The sequence below is a fragment of the Megalobrama amblycephala genome, linkage group LG13, assembly GCF_018812025.1.
Source record: "Megalobrama amblycephala isolate DHTTF-2021 linkage group LG13, ASM1881202v1, whole genome shotgun sequence".
Taxonomy (NCBI): Eukaryota; Metazoa; Chordata; class Actinopteri; order Cypriniformes; family Xenocyprididae; genus Megalobrama; species Megalobrama amblycephala.
Window position 1 is genome coordinate 19,564,875 of NC_063056.1, and position 24,228 is coordinate 19,589,102.

Consider the following 24,228-nt stretch of genomic DNA (forward strand, 5'->3'; position numbering starts at 1 on the left):
ACAATCTACATGGTTAAACAAAACAATGTTTCAGAGATTAATGGCACAGTTAATTACAGGTATAAAATGTTATTATAGCTAACAACATGAATTAAAGGTGCTAAAGAGGATGTTTTGTTTTATACATTTTTGCAATATAACTTGAAACTGTCTTTACTAACTGATAAAAGACTTTATTTATTAGGTGCACTGAAATAAAATTAATATACATCATCTGTGCACGAGGTAGGGCCTTAAAAACATCAGCCAATCGTTTGCGCGATCATCGCGTAAACGATTGGACCTCTGGCTTGTCAGTCACTGCCATGACGTTCCTTGTGAGAGACGAGCGCGGCTGCGCGCTCCAGTAACTTTCCACACTCCACAGGCGCCGCATGCAACGTTTTTGTCAGGAGACAGGAGTAACAACTGCAGATTACGAGTTACCTGCGGTGAGTCTGACATAATGAATCCACTAACACGACACAGAGAATGCCGGTGGTAAACACTCGTGTTCCAATATTCGTGCACGAGTTTTGGGAGGCGTTCCCTCGAAATGAGCTGTGAAGGAGGGGGGTTGTTCTTTCGCATGCGCTCATTTCAAAAACTCACTAACAGTCTTTGGTTTCTCAGTCGACGAAAAGATCCTTGTATCACCTTTAAGTAGCTTTTATAAATGTGCCTTAGAAAAAAAAACATTACTTGTCTGCATTACTTGTCAGTCGACGAAAAGATCCTCTTTAGCACCTTTAACTGGAAAATATAAGCAATACTTAGTAGGAATTTGGCCCCAACATTCCCAAAACTGATTTTTTTAACTTATTTTTTATCACATAATATCAGAGAGACACAACTATTTTCTGACAGTACTTTATTAAGAATCATATTTACGTAAATGTACATATTCCAAAACAATATCAAATAATATCATTATAAACAAAAACATGAAAACACAAAAGTGTTCAATTTTCCACTCCCAATTCAATTAATATCAGTCATATGACAAGACTGTTTCAAAATGAATTACCACTAACTACTACTGAACTTTTATCTTTTTGTCATAAAGGTACAAATATAACAAAAAGGGCAACACATTCTAGAAACAGGACCAGAGGTTAGTCTGGTTGTGTGTCAAGGCTGGTGTCAAATCAGCACTCATCTGATTATAATTAACTATCATTTTTTCTTTCAGAAATTTACAAAGATTGCTCTGATAATCCATGACTTGCTGACCTTGTTTCTGAGACGAACAGCATGGTAACATGGAGTAGTTGGGACAAATGCAGTCTCACAGTGGTACACACTGTAGAAAGTCTTTGTTGTAATGGATCATGAATCTCTACTCCATCTTGTGGCATTTCCAAATATTGGCAAAGTTGATTGACCTGGTCCAGTCAAGTACTTTATAAAGTCATCTTTGTGACTGTTATAAGCAGAACAACAAACCACTCTGGAGCAGTTCGGTTACGCAACCCATCCGCCGGCCTGATGGTGGAAGTGTGACTTTGGTCTTCTGAAGCATCGTTACCAGCCCAAACTTAGAACTAAGAATTAAGTTATACAATTTAATGTTTTTTTTGTTTTGTTTTTTTTTGTTGGGGGGGGGGGGGGGGGTTGAGTTTTTTTTCATGTTTGTTGTGTATTCCCATGCTTTCTATCTTTTATCTAAGAAAGAGGTTATTTTACATTTCCAAAACAAAGTTTAACATTAAACTTGAATTCCAGGGTTCACTGTAGGTCATTACATTTTGAAAAACAAAAACAAACAAAAAAAAATCTATCCACATACCACCTGGGGCAGAGTAGTGGTATTCACAGATGCAGAACCTTCCTCCTGTTTGTTCTATGGGTATTGTGTGTTCGTCCATGTTTAAAATGACCTGCAGTAGAGAGAAACAGCCCCACATCTGAACCTAACCTCTGAATGGTCAAGAATCATTTTACTCCAGAAACTGTCAACAAAACGACTGCCCAGTTTAATCTAGTCTCCTCCAATAGGCTCTCCATCCCAGCAGGGTCACCAACACTCAATGGGCAATGAAATAAAAAGGCAAAACATCTTCTTCATCCATCACAACTGAAGGTCCCGGGTGAAACTGACATTTCTCAGGGCCTGTGAAGGAAACATGAGATACATCACTTAATACATACAGGAACTTGCAGAATTGCTTTGAAAACAATACTGTAGACTATGAAGCAAAATCATCAATAATAAAAAAAAAAAAGTATTTAAAGGATGAAGCCTTTGCAGATGTTATTGTGACATATTTGCATTCATAAAAAATCTATAGCTTTATTTAATGATTCTATACATGCCATATTCATAAAAAAGTACTTAAGAGCAGGGGGGTTAAAATAATACATAAAATAACTGTTTTCCATGAAATTAGTTTTAAAAAATGTTATGAAATGTTTTCAGGTCTGCTAAAGGTAAAGCAACTAACATGAACTAAATATATTAATGATATTTTAATTTAATACATTTACAGAATTTTATAATATTAATGATATTATATAATATTAATAATATTTATGTTTGTATTTATGTATCTTTCTGTTCTTTGTAAAAAAAAAATATTTGGAATGATATTTATTGTAAAAAAAAAATGATAACCAAATAAGTTTATCAAAAACAAAAATACATGATATTCTGTCAATTAAAATAAAGCTGAAATAAAATATAATTAAAAAGTACTAAAATGACTAAAAAAAAACAAAAAAACTTAATGACAAAAGCACATAACAAAAATTTTAACTTTAACTTAAACTAAAATGAAAACGGAAAATAAAAATTAGCCTAATACAAAAAATGAATAAATACTACAGTAGTATATAAATAACACTAAAATAGATAACACTGTTTCTCAACTGGTAGAATAAAAAGGGGATACGACAAAATTGTTTTCTACCGCCCCCTGGTGGTTACATGTTAATATAGAGGCGAGAGAGGGAGTATATAAAAATCCTACTGTGTCAACACTATTGTATGATCATTATGCACTTATAATGCACTAATAAACTCACACTAACCTTTGAGGCTCCCAGTTTGTCCCATTATGTGTCTGGCTGTTAAGCAACAGTTTCCTGCCCTCCTCGTAGTCATCCTGATCCACACTGACAAGCAGCCGGACCCCCTCCTGTCCCGCTGCCCTTTTCAAAGAGTCTGTGATGAAGACCCCTTTCAGTGCCTCGAGCAGAGCCCCGCTCAGGTAGTCGGCCCAAAAGGCATCTAGGTTGGCAAGTTCCGAGAACTTGATATCACAGACAATAGAGCCCAGATCCCGGGCGCGGAGCAGCAGGCTCGCTCGGCTGAACAGTTCAAACTGCCTCTCCAATGGCTGCTGCTTGTCTGAAGAAACTCCTCCACGAAGGGCCGACTCGTGCTCTGAATACTCCGCACGTACACGTAGTCGGATATCTGAGAGCGTAAGAGCGTGGGAGACAGAGAAAGAGAGGACGATGGGATGAAGGATGAAGGGAGGCATGCAAAGGGGCAAAGAAAATCATGAGGGTATGAGATGGATTTGTGAAGATTCGTTTTGAAATTGAAGGGTTTTTTGCAGCAAGGATGGAGAGAAAAAAGAAAAAGAGCAGCGGAGGAATAGGGGAAGAACACGAGAAATGAAGCAAATCAGTGAGGGGTCAAAAGGAGGGCAAAAATACAGTCATGAGACTTGACATTCAGTTTATTTGTTTATACCAAAAAAAATTTGGTATAAAAATAACTGTAAGAAAAGCAATGATTCACACAGATTTGCTTAAAGCAACTTCTTTCCCTATTTAAATTTTGATCTGAAAACCAGAATGCACAAAAATTGAACTCTTTGTGATACGACATTAGCTCCGAGATCTGCTTGATAACCGAGGCCAACATCTTCAAAATGTTTAAATGTTTGAGATTTTGGAGTTGATTCTTCACTTGCTACGAGTGAAACCGGTAGGCTAGTTCAGGTTTTGCACTTTAGGAGGGGGAGATCTAGATAAATTCATCATGAGGTGGCATTCGAATTGTTTGCAGGCACACAGGGACTTGGAAACACATTGGTAAAGTCCAACATGTCTACTGAACATGTGCTTGTATATTTGCAGGTCACAGAGATGTGAGGGACATATGAAAGCACATTAACTGAGGCCGTTCGGTAAGTTCAGGTGGACTGAAAGCACCTCGAGCTAAATCCAGAGATGGGCTCACATTTGAAGTTTCAGTCGACAGATCTGGTGATATTTATTCTTTGATATGTGCATTTGAATTCTGTAGGGGCCGTAATTAATAGACAGAATGATGCAGGTTGGCTTTACCAAACAGTGGAGGTAGAACTGATGTCATGCAACAGCACAGGGAACAGAGACGGCAAAATACGATTGGAGTATACATACTGAACCAGAGCTTCGCAGTGATGTCATTTCCTTTCATGTGATTAGCTCAGAGGTCAGAGGAGGAAGTGGACCCATCAATCTTCAGAACATTGCTGCAACACAAATCCAACCTTTCTACAACCAAAGCTCCACCACAAACTCCACCCTTTTGCATGTTGGGACGTTTACAAAGCAACAGTAAATATGAAATATAAAACCAACCAGTAATGTAGGGAGTAAGTGATGACACTAAATTGATTCATTAGTGAAAGTGAATAAAACATTGTTCAAATGCTTGAATATACTGTATTGTGAACAGTAGCACTTTAGGAATGATAACCTTGCCCTGGTGTTATTCATTAGTTGACTGGAGCAGCTAAATATCCAGCCATACACATTCCCTTCATTCTATAATCAATGCAGGTATACAGTACAAGGCTTAGCTAGTAAATATAATTACATAATACATACACTACCGTTTGGGGTCGGAAAGATTTTTTTAAATTGCTAAATTAATAACTTAATTTAGCAATTAAATTGAAGTGACATTAAAGACTTTTACACTGCCACAAAAAAAATGATCAGCATAAGAGTTTTCATCATTGATAATAATAAGAAATGTTTCTTGAGCAGCAAACCTGGGGCCGTATTCACAAAACATCTTAAGGCTAAAAGTAGCTCCTAACTTGCAGATTTAGGAGAAACTCTTAAAAATAATGGGCGTGTCAGTCCCAATTTTAGGAGTCCTAAATTTTTGCTCTAAGAATATTTCACAAAGCATTTTAGCGCTAAAACTAGCTCCTAAATCTGTGAAACGTTAGTAGTCAAGAGGACTCTTAAGTCACTAAGACCAACTAACCACAAACAGTCCTAATCCACCCAAAGACACTGTACACCTTTGAGGCAATAGCGATAGAGCCTTGGGTGCTGAACCTTTTCTTCATAAATGCAATACATTTTGATTTATAGATTTGAATCTATCATGAGACGCCAAAAATAAATCTTTAACAAACAAATAAATATTGTCTGATTACCTATGGCAATGGTTTTCATGAGTTCACACTTACAAAAGATTGAAAGAGTAATATATATATATATATATATATATATATATATATATATATATATACAGCTATGGAAAAAATTAAGAGACCACTCCAAGTTCAGAAATCAATGTTAAGTGGTCTCTTAATTTTTTCCATAGCTGTATATATATATATATATATATATATATATATATATATATATATATATATATAGCATATTTGGTTTACTGTCCAAGGGGATCGAGGGCCTCTGAGCTTTTTAGCCCAAACCCCAACTTCTCCCCGTATCCCCAGCCGAGAGTGAGGGGTTGGTGAAGGGATGCAGAAAAGTGTCAAAGTAACTATAGGCGAGTCGGCTCTCGTCTCTGTATATATTCCTCCTCTCGAGCTGATTAGAAAGACCGTTTGAATGTGTTTCTCCCAAACTTTGTTTATAAAACATAATTTGTCGCTTGAATTCTGCATTCTCGAGATGAAAACATCCAAGAGGAGGTCCACAATTAACTATACTAGTTTAATTAGTGACACAGTAGCCTACATTTTAAAACCTTTATGGCAACAATATGGAAACATTTTATTTTGACTATGGCAACATATGTATTTTAAAACCTTTATTTTAATATGGAAACTTGACACCTCATGCTACAATATTTCTATGATTAAATCGCTGACTCCTCCCCCATCAGCCAATCACTATGTGTTTACTCCATAGCAACGAGGTCAACCCCGCCTTTAATCTTAGCTTAAGACTTCAGTCTATTCCTTAGTAAAAGTTTGTCTCAGCAGCTTTGTGAATAGGTTTTAAGAGAAAACTCTTAGCTAAGAACTTTTACTGCCATTTAGAAGAACTCTTAGTGGTAAGATAAAATGTTTTGTGAATACGGCCCCAGAACATTAGTATGATTTCTGAAGGATCATGTGACACTGAAGACTGGAGTAATGATGCTGAAAATTCAGCTTTGACATCACAAGAATAAATTATATTTTAAATTGTAATAACATTTCACAACATTACTGTTTTACTGTATTTTTGATCAAATAAATGCAGCCTTGCTGAGCACGAGACTTCTTTCAAAAACATGCACACAAAATCTTATCGACCCAAAATTTTTGAACAGTAGTGTAGTTACAAGATTTTTCAAATCCAAGTGAGACATGTGGACCAGGATTCATGTGAAAGACAGTGTATGTGTGTATATACAATCCTACTAATGCTTTATTTTACCATGCCAATAAAGCTTCTTTTGATCATTATAGTTTAAAAATAACCATTCACATAATGGCCCTTACTGTTAAAAGATTATCCATTTCAGATGCAGACTAAACTTAACACTTAAAAAGGGAAATACCTCCATGATGTGAGGTCTACGAAATTTAGATTTATTACTGCCGCTACTAGTACTGTATGTTAAAGGGGTCATGACATGAGAAATCAAATTTGATTTTTTGACATATAAAATGTCTTTGTACCATTTAAACATTCTTCAAGTTTCATAGCTTAAAACCTCTTACTAATTATAAACAAAGCATTTATTTCAAGCTCCAAAAATGACTTGTTTTGATATTGTGGGATCTGACATCACATGGGCAAATAGCCTACATTTGCATATGACTGCCATTAGAGCAAGACATCGACGAATAGTTATACATCATCGCACCATAGGCCCCGCCCACTGGCATTCAGTCGCCCAACGGCTGACATTTGCCTAGACTGGATGTGAGCATCACGTCAAAAGCAAATAAAACCCATTATAATCAGTAACGCCGTCTACACTAGATACAGTATACAGATGCACGTTCAGTTTCTGACATACTTTATGCACTTGAGTGTCGACAACAGGACAAATGTAAGAGTGAAAGAATGTTCGCTTTGAGGCATCCAGTTTAAACAGATCATTTGTGTCTTTGTACAGACTTCAGAAGGATCCCAGCATCAGAAACAAGTGGATGGTTTATTTTAATGGCGTCCCGGATCGTGTTGGATGATTATATGTTTGTTCGGAGCATATTGTTTTGTAAACAAGGCACAAGAGAGTTTGCAAAGAAACTTTTGTTGAAAATGAAGCAGCCAACTGTATTGGATCTGACAGCAGCTGCATTACAAACCGTAAGTAAATGATTTCATGATGCTTTGTCTGTAAATGATGGTTTTACATGAGTAATGCTTTTAAAACATTTATGTGCAATGGCAATTGGGCATTGATATTGTTTCCTATGCTATGCCAATCAGAACAGTGGCCGTTTACTGCCTTAAAGCCACCTTTTAAAAATGGATCATTTTAGACAGAGGGTCAGAACGAAGGTTGAAAATAACTGCTGTTCCGCATATATATTTATTCTTTTTTTTTTTACTGTTTTTTTTGGGGGGGGGTCATATTTAATATTTTCTGTCCGCTAGAGGTCGCTAGAGGCCTATTCAAAACAAAGCGTAGCTTGGTGACGCCACGTTTGAGCGTGGAATCCTGGGACATGTGGTCTTCACATCAGAGCCGGTGGAAATAATTGGGATAGGACTCGGGAAGAAATCATGTTAATGGATGCGATTATTTAAGGGTTTAGTCCACTTTTAAACACTTACGCTGAATGTTCTACGCCATGCAACGTCAACTGGCGGCCCGCGGGCCAAATCCGGCCCGCCAGAGATTTCCATCCAGCCCCCAGAATAATACTGAATTCAGGAATAGCCTTGTAAGAGGAAAAAGTTTAGGGCTGGTCCGAATACCATTTTTTGATGAACATCGACTATTCGAAGCTTCGGAGAGAGGGGCTGAACATATTTTTCTCTCTAATAAAGGCAGGAATCTGTGTCTGTATATCCGTTTGCATTTTTATTATTTCGAGAACCGTTCATCCAATTGACTTCACAGGGGAGTGCAGTGTCGCATTTGGTGCATTATAGATGGACACGCGAGACGCGACACATTCAGAATTAATAAACTTTTAGTAAACTACAGTTAGAGCAGCGCGAGCGGGAAGCGGCGCACCTCACGCGGGCAGGGCTTATGCTCCGAGAACGGACACTGCACTAGTGATATAAAACGCACACACACAGGTCTGTTAAATTAAGCAATACTTTTAAGGTAGTCTAATAATTTTCTGACTAACAAATTGACACAGAAATTTAAACAAAGAAAAACGAAATTAAGTTAAATTAAAAACGAGATTAATTTAGATTGATAATAACGGGTAAAAATGCTAATACATTTTGTCTATTATTCTATTTTCCACAATGTCAAAGCAACAAAACACAAGCTCAGACATGCACAAACTCCGCTGTTCTGCGCTCTAGCCAGAGAACACTCCCGTTGCTGGAACACGCGTCGGTTCTATTTCTAGCATGCACGCGTTTTCTGCGTGGCTCGAGCGCGCCTGAGACGCGTGTCTCAGTGTGCAAACTCCAACCTGTTAAATATGGGAGCCGAAATAAAAACGGACACGCCACGCAGCTGAGTCGCTCACGCAGCCAGTGTGTCGCCGGCCTTATTCAAGGGGGAATGAGAACCGTTTTTTATTTTTAATCTAACGAAACAAAAAGCCTTCTGAAAAGTAGCTTGTGCCATAGCCTGCCTTCAGTCAAGAATGACGATAAACGCGTTCTCTCATTGAACATCTTTTATTGTTTCACGTGCTCATTTTTTCACAAATGTCAAAATTTTCCTTGCCTGGGATTTGCGCACAATTGCGTGACAGTGATGGACAGCTTGAAAGCCTCACAAATATGAAGCCTAAAATATCGCTATCGCCCCCTGGTGGCTTGCTGCAGTACAGGTAATATGTAAAAAATAACATAAATTTGGAATTAGAATTAGTATATCAAATAATAACATACAGTATTAGGATACAATTTGAATTTTATTTTATATTACGAGTATCTGGCCCTTACAGTGTCTGCAGTGAAAAATTCTGGCCCTTGGACAAATATAGCTGATGACCCCTGTTCTACGCCTTCCCTATTCTACTTATGGAACGAACGCGGCGCCAGTTTAGTTTTTTTTTTCCATAAATAGAATAGGGAAGGCGCAGTACATACAGCGTAAGCGTTTTGAAGAAAGCGGAAATGGGAAGTACGTTCAAGGCGATATTTTGTTTATAAAGCATAAACGGTTGTATTTTTTTTCGAAAATGACCAATCGTTTCACTAGATAAGACCCTTATTCCTCATCTGGTATCGTTTAAAGCCCTCTGAAGCTGCACTGAAACTGTAACTTTGACCTTCAACCATCTAGAGGCCATTGAAGTCCACTATATGGAGAAAAATCCTGGAATGCTTTCTTCAAAAACCTTAATTTCTTTTCCACTGAAAAAAAGAAAGACATGAACATCTTGGATGACATGGGGGTGAGTAAATTATGAGGAAAAGTTTATTTAAAAGTGGACTAATCCTTTAACGTTACTGTAGTATGAAGCAGAGCAGGACCAAGTGTTGTGGGAGCTGAACGAGGCCGCTGGAGCGATTGCGCAACATAAGCCTCACGAGCCACACTGCCGGTGCCGCTTTTCCGGTCATTAGTATGAGGTAACACAGCTCTGTTATATTACATATAACTCTGGTTATGCTATGTTAGCTACTTGACAAAATAGTGTTTTTCTCTGAGGCATGGTAAAGCGTAGTACTCGCAAACATCAAGAAAATTAGAAAACAATAACACTAAACGTGTTGAGCTATATAACAACAATTAGTTTTCTGTCTATAAATGTAACCAAACAGCTGTTCCCTTGTCTATTAAAACATGTAATATATTAAAGCGTCTTTGGTGTTTCCATGGTTTCTACAAAATAAAACTGGAAACCGAGGATAACGCGGGTATGACGCAATTGACAGGCGACTCCTCACACGTCCCAGAGCCTTGGTTAAAACTGCAATTTTCTCACGATTTACAAATAGTTGGAAACATTTGAGATATTGTAAGTACTCAAGTGAACAAAATACATAACACTGGCCTAGTGGTTTTTGGATATTTTACTGCAAAATTCTTACATATTGCACCTTTAAGTGAACCTCAATGAACATTAAAATAAAAATTCATGTCATGACCCCTTTAAAGCAAGGATGTAAATTTAGATGAAAATTTTGTGGTTATTATCATACAAGAAAAACTTTATTTATTGTGTGTTAAGTTTAAAAGATCATGGTGGTTCCCCTCTCCTGAATATGTTCCCCAAAAAAAAAAATTGTAATGCAGGTTGGAAAGCAGACTCGAAACACACAACTTCTTTAACGTTCTTTTAAACACAGCACACATTTACAGAGCACTTTTAGTTCCATTAAACAAACATTATCAGAGCTCGTCACATACACTAATACAGGACAATGGTTTTTCTCTGTTTCCAGCTTCAGTACACAGAAGGTACCTATAATAAAGTTTTTCTGTCAATATACGTAATGCTTCCACTGTAGGCATTATGTTTTTAGTGCATTTGTGCATCCCAGAGCATTTTTAAAAAACAACATGTATTCACAAATATTTAGATTTTGTAAATATATTGTAAAGATATAGTAAATTTCTTCAAAATAAACAAACAATAAATAACTATTTTTCTTATAAAAGAAAAAGAAAAAAAAGTTGTGCATCATTTTATGGGGTGTTGCTCCATGCGAAGAGCTTCCACACTTATTTCGATCCCTCTTTTCTGCTGAACAACAAACCAAGATGGAGGGAGAGAAATGAGGGCAAAAGGCTGACCGACTGCACACATAGGTCAGGGTCACGCTTTTCGTTTGACTTTTTTTTTTCTTTCATTCTCTCCCTCTCTTAGTATGTGAGGATGGCCAACTTGTTTTTGTTCCTGACACTTGTGTCAGTCTGTTTTTCAACTGTGGACATAGAGAAAGGAGAGGAAGAGAGAGAGAGAGAAACAAGCAGTTTTGGATGAACGTTGTTGCAATAGTTTTGCTATGTCTCATTTTTTTGGTCAAGCAGGTTCAAGCAAAGTTCATAAACATAATTTTTGTCTGTGTGTGAAAGCAACAATTTCTAATTCATATGGAGACTGCAGGTTCAACCCTCTTGGGTCCTGAATTAGCTTATCAGACTACTATTTTACACAACCAGTGTCTACTTTAATTCTGCAAAATCAAAACACTGGCAAAATTTGATTCAATAAATTAAGGTACCTGTTAACTTTACTTAAAGTTTTTCAAACTTAAAGTTTCAGGGCTAAAACATATACAAAACACTGGGATGGGTCTAAACAAGAACTGTTGGGTCATTTTCCTCAGAACTGCTCCAGCAAAGGTTCACAGAGGCCGTTTTTTTGAGGACAAAACATTGCAAAACTGAGCTTTGCTGCTGAGTTTGGCCAACGACTGTAGAATGGCTTGTTTTTGAACATCGATTACACTCATTTCATGTCATGTAATGTTGTTGTAATATAGACAAATTAGCAGGACGCACCCAATGGACTCCCAGAAATTTCTTTGAGTCAGTTCTGTGAAACACTGAGGCCAACAACCCCTCCAGAGAGGATTTTGTTCCTATTTTTTCCCAAATCTAGTTCATAGTTTAGCACATGTAACTGGGGAAGTGGACAGTAACAACTGAAAACTGACATTTGAACACAGAGTATTAGATTCACCCCTCCGCCTATCCGAGTTAGGAAGGGGGTTCTTTACCTTAGGACATGGACCAGGCGCCTGAGTTAAAGCACAGACATGTCTTGACTGTGTATGATCGGACAGAGCGGACAGCACACACTTGTTTTTGTTGTGAGCTCTGTCTCTTTCACTCTATCCATTCTCCTGCTTTTTCTACTCATTCTTGAGTCAACCTGCCAAGATCAAATGCGGAGTCAACACAGCAAACAGCATGTTCAGCTAGTTCAGGAGTAAAACAAATGTGAAAGTTCAAAAGGTCAATCATGGCATAGCAGAACTTGTTGTCTGAGACAATCTGAATAACAAGCATCTCCAGGGTGGATCTCACAGTCAATAGAGAGCATTCAAATTTACATGTAACCATTTGAGATTGAAGGTTGATTTATGAACATTTTATAGATCAAAAAAGCTCACAGTGCAGTGCAACCTAATGTTTAAGGGAGAGGTGAAATAAGTTAGAGCACAAAGGATTCTCACCTCACTAAACAAAAAGGTCAGTGCAGAAAGTAGATTAGCTTTTGCTGCATCAAAGCTCAGTTACAGAGGGGAGAGGATCGATGCTTTAAATAAGAAGTGGAATGACAATAATCAGTGTTTTACTGGATAAGAGACACCAGGAAATACAAGCTGATGCAGCTCAGTCTCAGTGGCCCAATATTCAATAATCTCTTTAAAGACATTTCATTCAGGCACACCACAGGAGTTATTCACACGGAAAACTGCTTATCCAAAGGAAAATGAAAAGGAACAGAAAAAGGGATAGAGAAGTTGATGAAAAATGTGACGGAAATAAAAACAAAGAATGTGAGTGTTCTTTTCTGTCTAAAAATCAAACCATGAAGGAAGCAGGGGGATTGAAGCAAGTCTAAAGCACAATTGAAACATTGTCTTGTGCACACAAATGAATCACAACTAAAATAGCCCTTAGTCAGGTTAGATGCCATTTTGAATTTAAGGCGGATGAAAACAAGGCTGTGAGAGTTAGTCTTTACAATTGCACAAACTGTATAGGTTCTAGATCAAGTAAGAGTCACTACTCAACTTTTAAAGCTGTTTTTCAGAGTTTTCGACTACTGAGGTTCTCTCCCTAACAGCCTAGTTTTCATTCCTGTCAACAGTTAAATGTGGCACTATCCTAACTAAAGTCTATTTGGTATAAAAACACAATCCATAACCAAATCTTAATTATACATTGTGGTTTCTGATGAGAAAATAATATATTAACCATTAAGCACTATTGTGCTGCACCAAATTACTGTATTATAGAGGTCTGCAATCCTCAAGTTTTGAATTGCTGAGTGCAGATGTGGGAGGGAAGATACTGATATGTGTGCAGGAAGCAGGAGAAAGAAATGACTCATGGGCTCTCTCTCTCTCTCTCTATTATATATATATATATATATATATATATATAAAAAAACAAAAGACCCTATAGACATCGGAACAAGACAGAATCTAACCGGACCGGGACTGAAAAATTTGCTTAGACTTCTTCCAACAGGCTTTTGAGAGCAGAAGCAGGTTAGAAATCTAACATATTTTTGGCGAAAGCAGAAAAATCCATCCTGCAGACCTCTACTGTATTACTTTTAATTGATAAGAGCAACTGCTTCTGGGACACTAAGTACATAACTAAGATTATATTATAATCATTACAACTTTGTATTTGCTTGTTGTCTTTAGCAAAAGCTAAATGCTTTGAGCAGGAGACATGAATATGCAAGGAAATAAGCAGCTTCGATTGAGGGTTTAAGAACCCCTGCAGTGTATGTAATGAGGAAGGTTACCAGAGCCATGCAGTCTTTGCACAGGCAGATATAAAGGGTCAATAAGCATCTGAGCAATAACAATAGAGTGAAACTGACCAGTACTGCGCATCTTGGCGCAATGAGGCAGACAAAGAGCATGTCTAGAGCCTGACTCACACACGTTTGAAAAAAAACAAGATGGCACCCTCCCAACGTGTGTGGATACACGAATAAGGCTGGATGCAGATATTTGAGTATATGGAAAGTTTTTTATACTTTCATCCTGTTGAAATCAATGATCATTACAGATTAAATAATCTTTTGTGCTTTTAATAGAGTTCCGATTTTCATTTATGCTTTGAAAGTGTGAGGTTCAGTGTGTGGCTCATGCGTCAGACAGATATTTTGAAAGAATCCACACATTTAAAGATGGTAAAAGTCTGATTTCGTTAAAAAAAAAAAAAAAACAACAACTTGTATTTACTTTTTAGGAACACCAGAAGATGCACTGTGAAGCCAAAGATGAAAAGTGTTGAAAGGAGGCAAAATCATGCAGATAAAATGATTATAGGGTATGTAACTGCACCGTTACAATGAAAAGAAAAAAAAAACTACCTATCTACCTAGTAAATTACTGCAAAATTGCCATAGACATGAGTATCTGTATAAAACGTCATTATGAGACATTCAGCTCCCACAAGGGCATTATACAGGAAAACTTGTTCGGTTTTTAATGCTTTACAGCAAATTGGAGCATGAGGTAAATTGGGGCCATTGGTTTTTGAGACTTGAATGTCCCAGAAAAACAGTCCTTGCAGAAAATAAATGCCTCACACAATACCTTCTTTCCTAACAAATAGGTTTTGCAAATTTTGAGAAAGCAGTTTTTTATCCTGGTATTTCCTTACCTACTGTGCCATTATTGCCATTCAGTGGGTCTCATGTGCTCTGTTCTGAAGAGATTTTAGCAATGCCCTGATGGCAGGACAGCTTCCATCTAGCAAAAGCATAAAGAGGCTTTGGTGTGAGCAGCCTTTGAGTCCAGTCAGAATGAAACTCAAAGTGATAATAGTGCAGTGTGCAGGGAATTCACAAAGGGATGAATGGAGATGACATAGGTTTAACATGGACCTATTGTGTGACGGATTGACACTTTCATTCTGACAGCATTAGAGGTTCAGGCACTAATGAATGTGTGACTGGTTAATTATAAACTGTCAAGAAATGGAGTGCTGAGGTGCACTCAGAAATTATCAGCTCTACAGTGTTTTATAGATGCTATAAAATCAAACAAAAGGAGAAAGAATTTAAAAGGCAAAGAGATTCTTATATTCAAAGAATGATGGTAAGAGAGATTAAATGACAGAAGAAGTGTAACACAGAGTAAAGAACGTGCTCTTACCGCAGGTCACTTTGTTGGGTGTTGGCTGAGGCTGGATTTCAGGCTTTCCCCCAGATTTTCTTCTCCAATGCTGACCTCTACCTCGCTTCCGTCGGACAGGGGTGGTTGTTGTCATGGAAGAGCCAGCCCCTGACACAGACATGACAACAGATTAACACACACGATAACTGGATAATATTTGGAAATATTTTTGAATATTCTCTATTTATTCATGATGATTTTACAAAAAAATAAATAAAATAACATAAAAAAATAAAAGTTCTTCTCTCATTTGGCTTGCCTTGTGACTAGTTTCATCAAGTCTCTGATTCAGTTATGTATGGGTATGAAACAGCTTCACAACTTTTTAAATCACACAGTATTGTTATTTCTGTGTTACAAATATATTCATATCACAGAAGCTCTAGTAAGGTGCTCCAATTGATCGGGTGCTGATTGTTATCAGCCGATAATAGCTTTATATAGTTTGATTAGCGGTCTCTATAAAAGGTCGATCAGATGACGCAAAACTCGCAAGACAATTTTTCTATGCACAACTAAAATACACTCACCGGTCTGGCAGTTCTACCAGGTGTCTGTAAAGAACAATAAATTTGCAAAGTCTTTGCAGAGAGCTGAGACATTGCAACAACAGCAACCCTACAGAGCAATGATAGCAAGAAACTAGAGATGTGTGATTTTAGCGCATTTCTTTTCTTCACAGCGGCGTGCTTTTGTTCCTCCCTAAAAGCCCAAACTAAATGTCTAAATCAGGTAAGATCAGTGACTGTTATAAAATACAGCATAATGCTGCTAAACTGCAGGACAAGCTCGATAAAAAGAGTTATTAAAATTGCATTAGGGGCCGTTCACATATCGCATCTAAAAACACGTGGAAAGCGCGGACGCACCGCTTTCTCCTTCTTTCCAAAGCGCTTGCGCTCCTGTGGCATCTGTCGTTGCTATACAACCATGAACTGTGCTCTCCACAAGAAGTAGGAAGTTTCAGCAAAGGATAAATTGATTTCTAGCCCTTGCATTAGCTATACTACTAGATTTATTTATGGAGATGAGATATAAAAACCACCCTGTACAGCTATGATCAGCTGTTCGGCTGAGATTTTGAGGTTTGTTACGGAAAGGCCGAAGCTGATTGGTTGGTTCTTGTCACATGACCTGCAGTTCGCTTGCGGCATTCTGAAAAGTTGAGAATTTTTCATCTTGGAAAACACACCGCATGCGGCACGTCGCAACCACGTCACTTCCATTATGAGCGTGCCTGTCGTGCGGCTACATTTGAAATAACTGACTTGCGTGCGGAAAAGACGCGATATGTTAACGGTCCCTTAAGCCGCAGAAGAGACTGTTCCCGAAGCAGCTTTCTGTGCGTGTGCTCCAAGACAGAGTGGAACACGGAAAAGCAAAGTGAACTTTGAGCTTCAGATTCCTGCCTAAACTGTTAAAACACACAGAAAATGTCAAAATGCCCAGCTTGGCGAGTATTCACCTAAACGACGTTGGTTATGTCTTAAGTGAACATGAACAGTTGGGAAACAAGTTGCATGTGTATCAGTATATTAAAGTGACAGCAGCCTAATATTCCTGCTGCCATCTGTTTCAGTGTTAATCAAAAACAAAATACAAATAAAATTACTTTAAAAAAATAAAATAAAATAAATAAAAAATCCCTCACTGTTCTTTAGTAGAATTAATCTATATTTAATTTATACAGTGAAGACTATGCAATGTTGTTTTACATTTGATTACTTTCTGTTGATAAAGACTGTTGTTTTTTATTTTTATTATTTTTTTCACAGGAAAGCTGTATTTGTTAGGATCTAAGCTGTTCTTAATCACCTCTAAGAGAGGGAATGGAATATGTTGCACATGCCAATAAATAAAGAGTTATTAATTCATGATACTTTCTCAAACTAATAATAAAATGCAAACTAATAGACCCATCACTTGTTCTCTGTAATGTGTTTCTTTGTCCTTCATTTTACTTGTACAAGTAACCTTGTTACAATGTTACAACTACATGTTTAAATGTATTATTTACTTATAATTATCATTATAAATAATAAACTCACTTAGATTAATATTTTTATTTTCAAATAGTTAAAATATTTGCAACAGTTTTACTGAAATTGGTAACGAGAATTGTGAAAATGTACTGGTATTGGCACCATCTACTTGAATTTTGGTACCATCACAACCCTTGTTCAAACTGTAAAACACTGATTAGTGCAAAACAAAATACAAAGTATGCGCGGTTACAAAAATCTGGCCGCACGTAGAGTACATGCATACTATTCTGGTGACTAGTTTTGCATCACATGCACTGTACACGGACCATAGTGTACGCGTAAAAACCTAAGTATACTTTGGGCTTGAGTGTCAATGAAGTGATTAAAAACTTCATTCAACAATTTTTATCCGTCATCACTAAAAATGTTTACAGAAGTCTCCATATGATATTTTTCATGAATTAAAATGTTTTATTAAAGGGTCATGAAACAATTAACTAAATTTTCTGAGATTTTAACAGTTATGTGTGTTGCACATCACAGAAGACAATGTTACCGTCCATTAGTTTTAATTGTAGGATAAAATTAGTTAATTTTAAGGTTTTATGCACTCTTTTCATCTCTCTGCTTTAAAATAGTCTTCGTGTTAATGTCACAGGATGACATTTTTTCTACCATATAGTACATCATGACTCATCGTTGTCTCATAATTATTCATGAGACTGGTTGTCCTTATCCTTTTAGAAGATGTCTTGGTTAATTATTCAGAACATCACGTTGATTTCCCATGACAGGACCTTCAAACTGTGAGATTGCATATAGTAAGTGAGAGATGCATTAATGGATCAAAAATGTCTAATGTTTGTTTTCACTTTGTAAGAGTTTTTCCATTGATCAAGAATCTTTGACACATATGCGATTCATCCACATTGTGGCTGTAACTGGTTTTACGGCCCCATAACCGATCAAAGGTCTTACAATACATAGCAAAAAACCCTAAAAAGTTATTGAAGATGCAACAGTGTGTTCATATACATTTTCAATGCAGAGTTCACATGCGAACGGCTGTGCATTAAATTATAGCCGTCACAGGATATGTATGTATTTGTGTAATTTATGGTGAGCTTACAAAACATGTATAATAGGCTATATGTTAGTTTTGTTGGGTGTAATGGTGAATACAGCATGAATTTCCGGGAATCTTTGACACTTTTAATCAAATGAGAGCAAAATAAAACCCCTGTTGTGATGTCAGTCTCCCCTCTTCTCCTTGGCTTACCATCCCCACTTTTGTAGCATTTTCCAAAACTGTAGTGAGAACTAACTTGTGCTGAAATAGGGGGTTTCACAACCCTTTAAAACTACACTACTACATTGTTATATTGGTGCATATAAATGAAAATGATTAAATATTACTCTTTAATCTTTTTTTTTTTTTTTGTTAAAAAGAGTGTGGAAAAACTTGACTTGATTAAACATTTTGAATCAACCTGCCAACAACACCTGTTTTGTTATATATGATATTATATTATATTGCCAAAAAGGTTGAAAAACAGAGACAAAATCTTAAAAAAGCAGAAAAAAAAAAACTTTAATAAATGAATGTGCTGAGTTTTTAGCTGCAATTTCTGCTCACCTGCTCTCCACTGGTGATCTTGTGTGTTTTCAAAGGATGGCATATCGGTGTTTGAGCTGATTTGTGCATCCCGTCTGGTATCCACCTCTGGGTAGTCTATCTTCTCTCGCTCTGGAGACACTAACAGCACAGGTGACACATCAGTATCTTACCATAAACATTACTGGCTTACTACTACAGTCTACTGTAGTGTTAAAGCTGATACTCACCTGTTCTTCTTTTCTTTTGTGAGACAAATGGCAGGACATCATGCCGTGTCAGAATCCGCAGCAACTGCAATAAAGGTCTGAGGTTTCCCTCGCTCAAGTACCCTCGCCTCTCCAACTCCAAGAGCAGTTCAACGCCACTCTTGGGTCGATGGCGACAGGCGACGGGGCACGGCTCATTCTGGGGCTGTATTCTTCGCCATGTCTTCAGAAGCCGAGGACATGGAGAATTACCCTGTGGAGATCCATCAGGCCCTGGAGGTAAATCATCAGCCCATCCCTTTGGATCGAGGGGATGTTTTCCAGGATAGGCTTCATCGAGGAGAAAGGACAAAACCTCAACATCAGTTTCTGTGAGTTGGGAGCCCACGATTTCAAAGATCTCATGGAGGGACAGCATCTCATAGTAGCTCATGCACTCAGTCTCCTCCCAGTACAGGGAATATCTTGTGCACTGCGCTGAAGCCATGAAGAAATGTCTAAATGTGACCTGATAAAGATGAGCAAACATAAATAACAAGTGTTAGTTATTACATAATTAAAAGGTTAAAAAATGACAACTATTACTGGTCAAAACACGCAAATAGACACGCTTTCAAAATGATAAAATAACATTTTTATATAGAAGAACAGTGCAGGGCTGCGTTTCCCAAGAGCTGTTTTTGACCAGGTAAAATTAGTGTTTTCTTACAATACTAATGAGAATTTTTAATTAAAGTACATTACAAACTTTTCATTTAGACCCTAAAGAATCATATTAACTTGTACAAAATATATGACCCCTTTAAGTTGGCAATGCCTTCGAGAAACGCAGCCCTCGCTAAATCTCACATATGTTAGCTAGCTATCAGGATCGATTTTGGATTCAAATAACAGTTCAATAAAACATCAAAATACAGTTTTTGTGTCTCCAATTGATACAAAATCAACATAGAAAGATATATTTACACGTTCGAAGTGGAAACAGCCCAGTTATTTTGATGCGAAAAGCGTTTCTGTGGTGACCAACCCTCAGTCGTTCCAACTGCTGTCAAACGTTCCTCTCGCGCAGGGTCACGTGTCCTCCTTATGTAATGTCACGTTTGAGATGAGAGAACAGAAGCCCTGAAACCGAAATGAGAAAAGACGTTAAATTATGTTTAACTACTAAATCTACACAAACATCGTTCAATTCTATGAACGAATACTATGGTTGAGACGATGTTCAATTGTTTGTGTATGATGGTTGCGTCAGCTGACATTCCAGCAGCTGCTGACTTCCGCTTCTGTTTACTAGATTTTTCCTTGAGCTGACCTGACATCACACTGCACCAAAAACACTCGATGTGAAATAAAAACACACGCACATACTACACACAGCACATGAGTGCACTTATTTTTAACATCATCGTGTATTAGCGTCCGGAAGGAAATGTGTTCTTTATAACAACAAGGTTTGGTTTTCCCCGTCAGTTTGTTTTGTTTTCATATTTTGCTTTATGAATAAAACGCGCATATTTTAGCTAAAAAATCTTACCTGTATCAAACTATGTATCTGGATTGAGATTACACCCTTGCGGTAACCCTTCCACATACCACCCACTACTCAAATGGAAAAACAACGCTGTGTGGACGGATCCCTCCCCGCGCAGTCGCAGATCCTCACATGTGTATTTGGAGGAAAATGGCTCGCATATTATTTGTAGATCGAGGGTTCCAGTCAACAAACCAGTCACTTGTCATGTTTATGAGATATCTTGCGCAGAATGTCGCCATATTGGGAAGGGGAAATTAGAGACACAAAAGAGATTCGAAATGAAGCTCTTCATTTTTTTTTTAGTAGTATAACCTTTTTTTTTTAGCAAAATAATTTGTTATTTACATTAGGCTACTCATACTTTCGTTTTGTTTTTACGAAATAAATTACACACAGCCATTCCTACACTAGAATTTTTTTTTTTTATGGCAAACAATTTATAGATGACATTAATGAAATAGAATGCATCACAGCATCACAGAATGTATCAACAATACATCCGAAGTCATCTGAACATATGGAAGAGAAACAAAATAAATTGACAATAATTGTTAAAAGAGAAAGATACATTGAAATAACTTTTTTTAAGGAACAAAGGAAAGGAACAGAACAAAGAAAGAAAAGAGGATTAAAAAAAGTATTAAGTATTAATCACAGTACATGAAAGATCTCATCATATCTCTTCAAAAAATAATTACTTTTTTATTATCAATTACTCTTAGTGATTTAATTAAATGTTCTACTTCACATAAGAAATCTATAAAAGTAGGTTTTTTCTTAAGAAACCTTTGTGAAAATAGAATTTTGCCACAACAAAGAAATTTAACTGTAGATTCTAAAAAATTGTTTTGGTTTTCAAAAATGCAAACAACATCCTTAATGTGTAAATTACAGTTCATATTAACTTTAGAAAAACAATAGGAACTCGGATCTTTCCAGAAAAGTGATGAAACATTACATGAGAAAAATAAATGACAAATATCTTCACTTTCTTTCAGAAGGTGCATATATCAGCTACATCACAAAATTTGGACACAGGAGCATTATGAGGGTATATATTATGCAAAATTTTAAAATGCATTTCTTTCACTTTATTGGGTAAACAATATTTATATGTTAATAACCATGTTTTCCTCCACTGACTGTTATCTATTTTAGAACCCCCCAAAAATTTCCCTTTTTGGAGAAATTGAGTTTCGAGATTGAGAAAGTTGACGAATAAATGTATTATTACATTCTTTACTTAAAAGTGAAACACCTCCCAAACATAACTGTGAGAGTTGTTTTGAGCGTGACTCATGGGTAAGGGAAGCTTTCATCAGACAAATTAATCCATCAGGAATCGCTTTTATAACAGAGTTAAATTCATTTGTTTTAAAAACATAGGCTGCGGACAAGCTACTTCATGACGACAACAACGGGTGTCCAATTTGTCAAGCACGAAAACTTACATCCTTGTAGTAGTTTTATTTATTTATTTATTTATTTATTTATTTATTTTTATTGAACATAAAGAACAAAACAAACAAAATATACACCTACAATGGCATTAAAAAAATTGTTAAAGGATTAGTTCACTTTCAAATTAAAATTTTCTGATAATTTACTCACCCCCATGTCATCCAAGATGTTCATGTCCTTCTTTCTTCAAATTAAGGTTTTTGATGAAAACATTCCAGGATTATTCTCCTTATAGTGGACGTCAATGGACCCCAAACGGATGAAGGTCAAAATTAGTTACAGTGCAGCTTCAAAGCGTTTTACACGATCCAAGATGAGGAATAAGTGTCTTATCTAGAAAAACCATCACTCATTTTCTAAAAAAAATTAAAAATTATATACATTTTAACCATAAATGCTCATCTTGAACTAGCTCTCTTCTTCTTCTCTATTAGAATTCCGGCAGTGTAGACACTGCTAAGTGTATTACTGCCCTCCACAGGTTAAAGTTTGAACTAATTTTTATATACTTGCATATTGTATATGAGAATTTAGTTCAAACTTTAGTTCAAACTAGTTCAAAGCTAGTTCAAGATGAGCATTTATGGTTAAAACGTATAAAATGTTTAATTTTTTTTTTTAGAAAATGAGCGATGGTTTTGCTAGATAAGACCCTTATTTCTCATCTGGGATCGTGTAGAACGCTTTGAAGCTCCACTGAAACTGTAGTTTTGACCTTCAACCATTGGGGTCCATTGAAGTCCACTATATGGAGAAAAATCCTGGAATGTTTTCATAAAAAACCTTAATTTCTTTTCGACTGAAGAAAGAAGGACATGGACATCTTGGTTGACATGGGAGTGAGTAAATTATCAGGAAATTTTAATTTGAAAGTGAACTAATCCTTTAAATAAGTATCAAGCAAGGCACATATCAGTTAAATAAATATTAATAAAAGAAAATTACACATAAATAAATAAATAAATAAATAAATAAATAGTAAGAAGGGGTCTCTTCATTCCTCTTCTAAGAGATCAAGGTCTCTTATTATTCCAGCAAATTTCTGGGCCGTTTTCATGTTCATACATTCCAATGATGGAAAGTAATTACAAATAAAGTCTCTTTTGAATACAGAAAAATAAGGTTTGTCTTCATATACATTTGCATTTATGAATGAAAAATTTCCCCAGAATCAACATTACATTAATAAAAAAATTAATTTTTTTTGTCATCCAACAGCATTTTTTTTTTTTTTTTTTTTACAGATGATTTATCATAAACTTGCAAAACACTGTTATGATACAGAAGTGTCGGATATAATATGGAATTTTGTTGGGAAGCATTGCCCTGAGGTCATTTCCATTGAAGAAAAGGGATGGGAGTTCACAAGGTCCATCTGGCATGTTGACAGAAGTGTTATTTACCAAATTTATAAAACTTTTTGGAATGGCATTTAAAACTCGCTCAAATTGTTTGCGTTCACACTGCAAACTATAGAACAAAAATCTTTAAAAGATAACAATCTTCCATTTTCATCCATTAAATGAAGAACTGACCAAACACCTTTTTCAAGCCAATCAAGAACGCATAGAGACTTGTATCGAGATAAATCTATTGTTCCATATGGGGATTCTCTGTGGAGTAAAGTTGTGGTTTACTAACTTCCAATATAACAAAATCTGCTGATGAAAGGAAGATAGTTTGATTGGTAGTCTGGAAACAGTGAAATCACATCTCAGTAGGAAATCATTTTTAAATATACCTCTGGAAATACAAAACCAGAAACAATTTATACAATTTTTAAGCCATTTGACCTTCAACATACCATTAATACAATATAAGTCAAAGGCTTGTAATCCTTGTAATAGTTGTAAGCCATGCAGCAAAGTTTTAGCAATTAACGTTTACAAAAATGACATATGGCAGTGTGTAATTTATGTTGTAAAACAGAAAGTCCTCTTCTATCCATTTTAAAACCTCTTTTCTAAGACACATATAAATTATTAGCCTTCCTAGATGGCCTATGACATAACTTCTAACAGATATATAATATTACAATGATAAGTGTAGCATAAAATAATATACAATATGATAATTCACCATCATTTAATATAGGCTATAGTAGTTAGCATTTGAAGTGGATCAAAACCTTTCATCAAAATCGTCCTAAAACCTTCTTATTATGACAACTTAGTTCTTAGGACAACTTTTATGAATTTTTTATCCACTTCAAATGTTGACTACTGTAGTTTATCATATAAAAATATACTGCCTTGTTGGTTTGCTCCATGTCACTAG

General features: G+C 36.4%; 1 protein-coding gene across 4 annotated transcripts; it reads right to left on the minus strand.

The window, feature by feature from the left end:
* Positions 1-833: 833 nt before the first annotated feature.
* On the minus strand, positions 834-20,635 carry dedd1 (death effector domain-containing 1). Of its 4 annotated transcripts, none has more exons than XM_048152013.1 (7): positions 20,491-20,635; positions 19,984-20,078; positions 18,978-19,464; positions 18,769-18,888; positions 15,127-15,255; positions 3,004-3,397; positions 834-2,092 (listed from the first exon to the last, which is right to left on the minus strand). In XM_048152013.1, exons 3-7 carry the CDS (start codon positions 19,441-19,443, stop codon positions 2,086-2,088), a joined length of 1,116 nt encoding a protein of 371 aa, XP_048007970.1. In that variant the 5' UTR covers positions 19,444-19,464; positions 19,984-20,078; positions 20,491-20,635; the 3' UTR covers positions 834-2,085. The 4 variants fall into 4 exon arrangements, with proteins under 4 accessions (XP_048007970.1, XP_048007969.1, XP_048007971.1 ...); XM_048152012.1 differs by having other exon boundaries at positions 19,923-20,078; XM_048152014.1 differs by having other exon boundaries at positions 2,996-3,397; positions 19,923-20,078.
* Between the last annotated feature and the right edge of the window lie 3,593 nt (positions 20,636-24,228).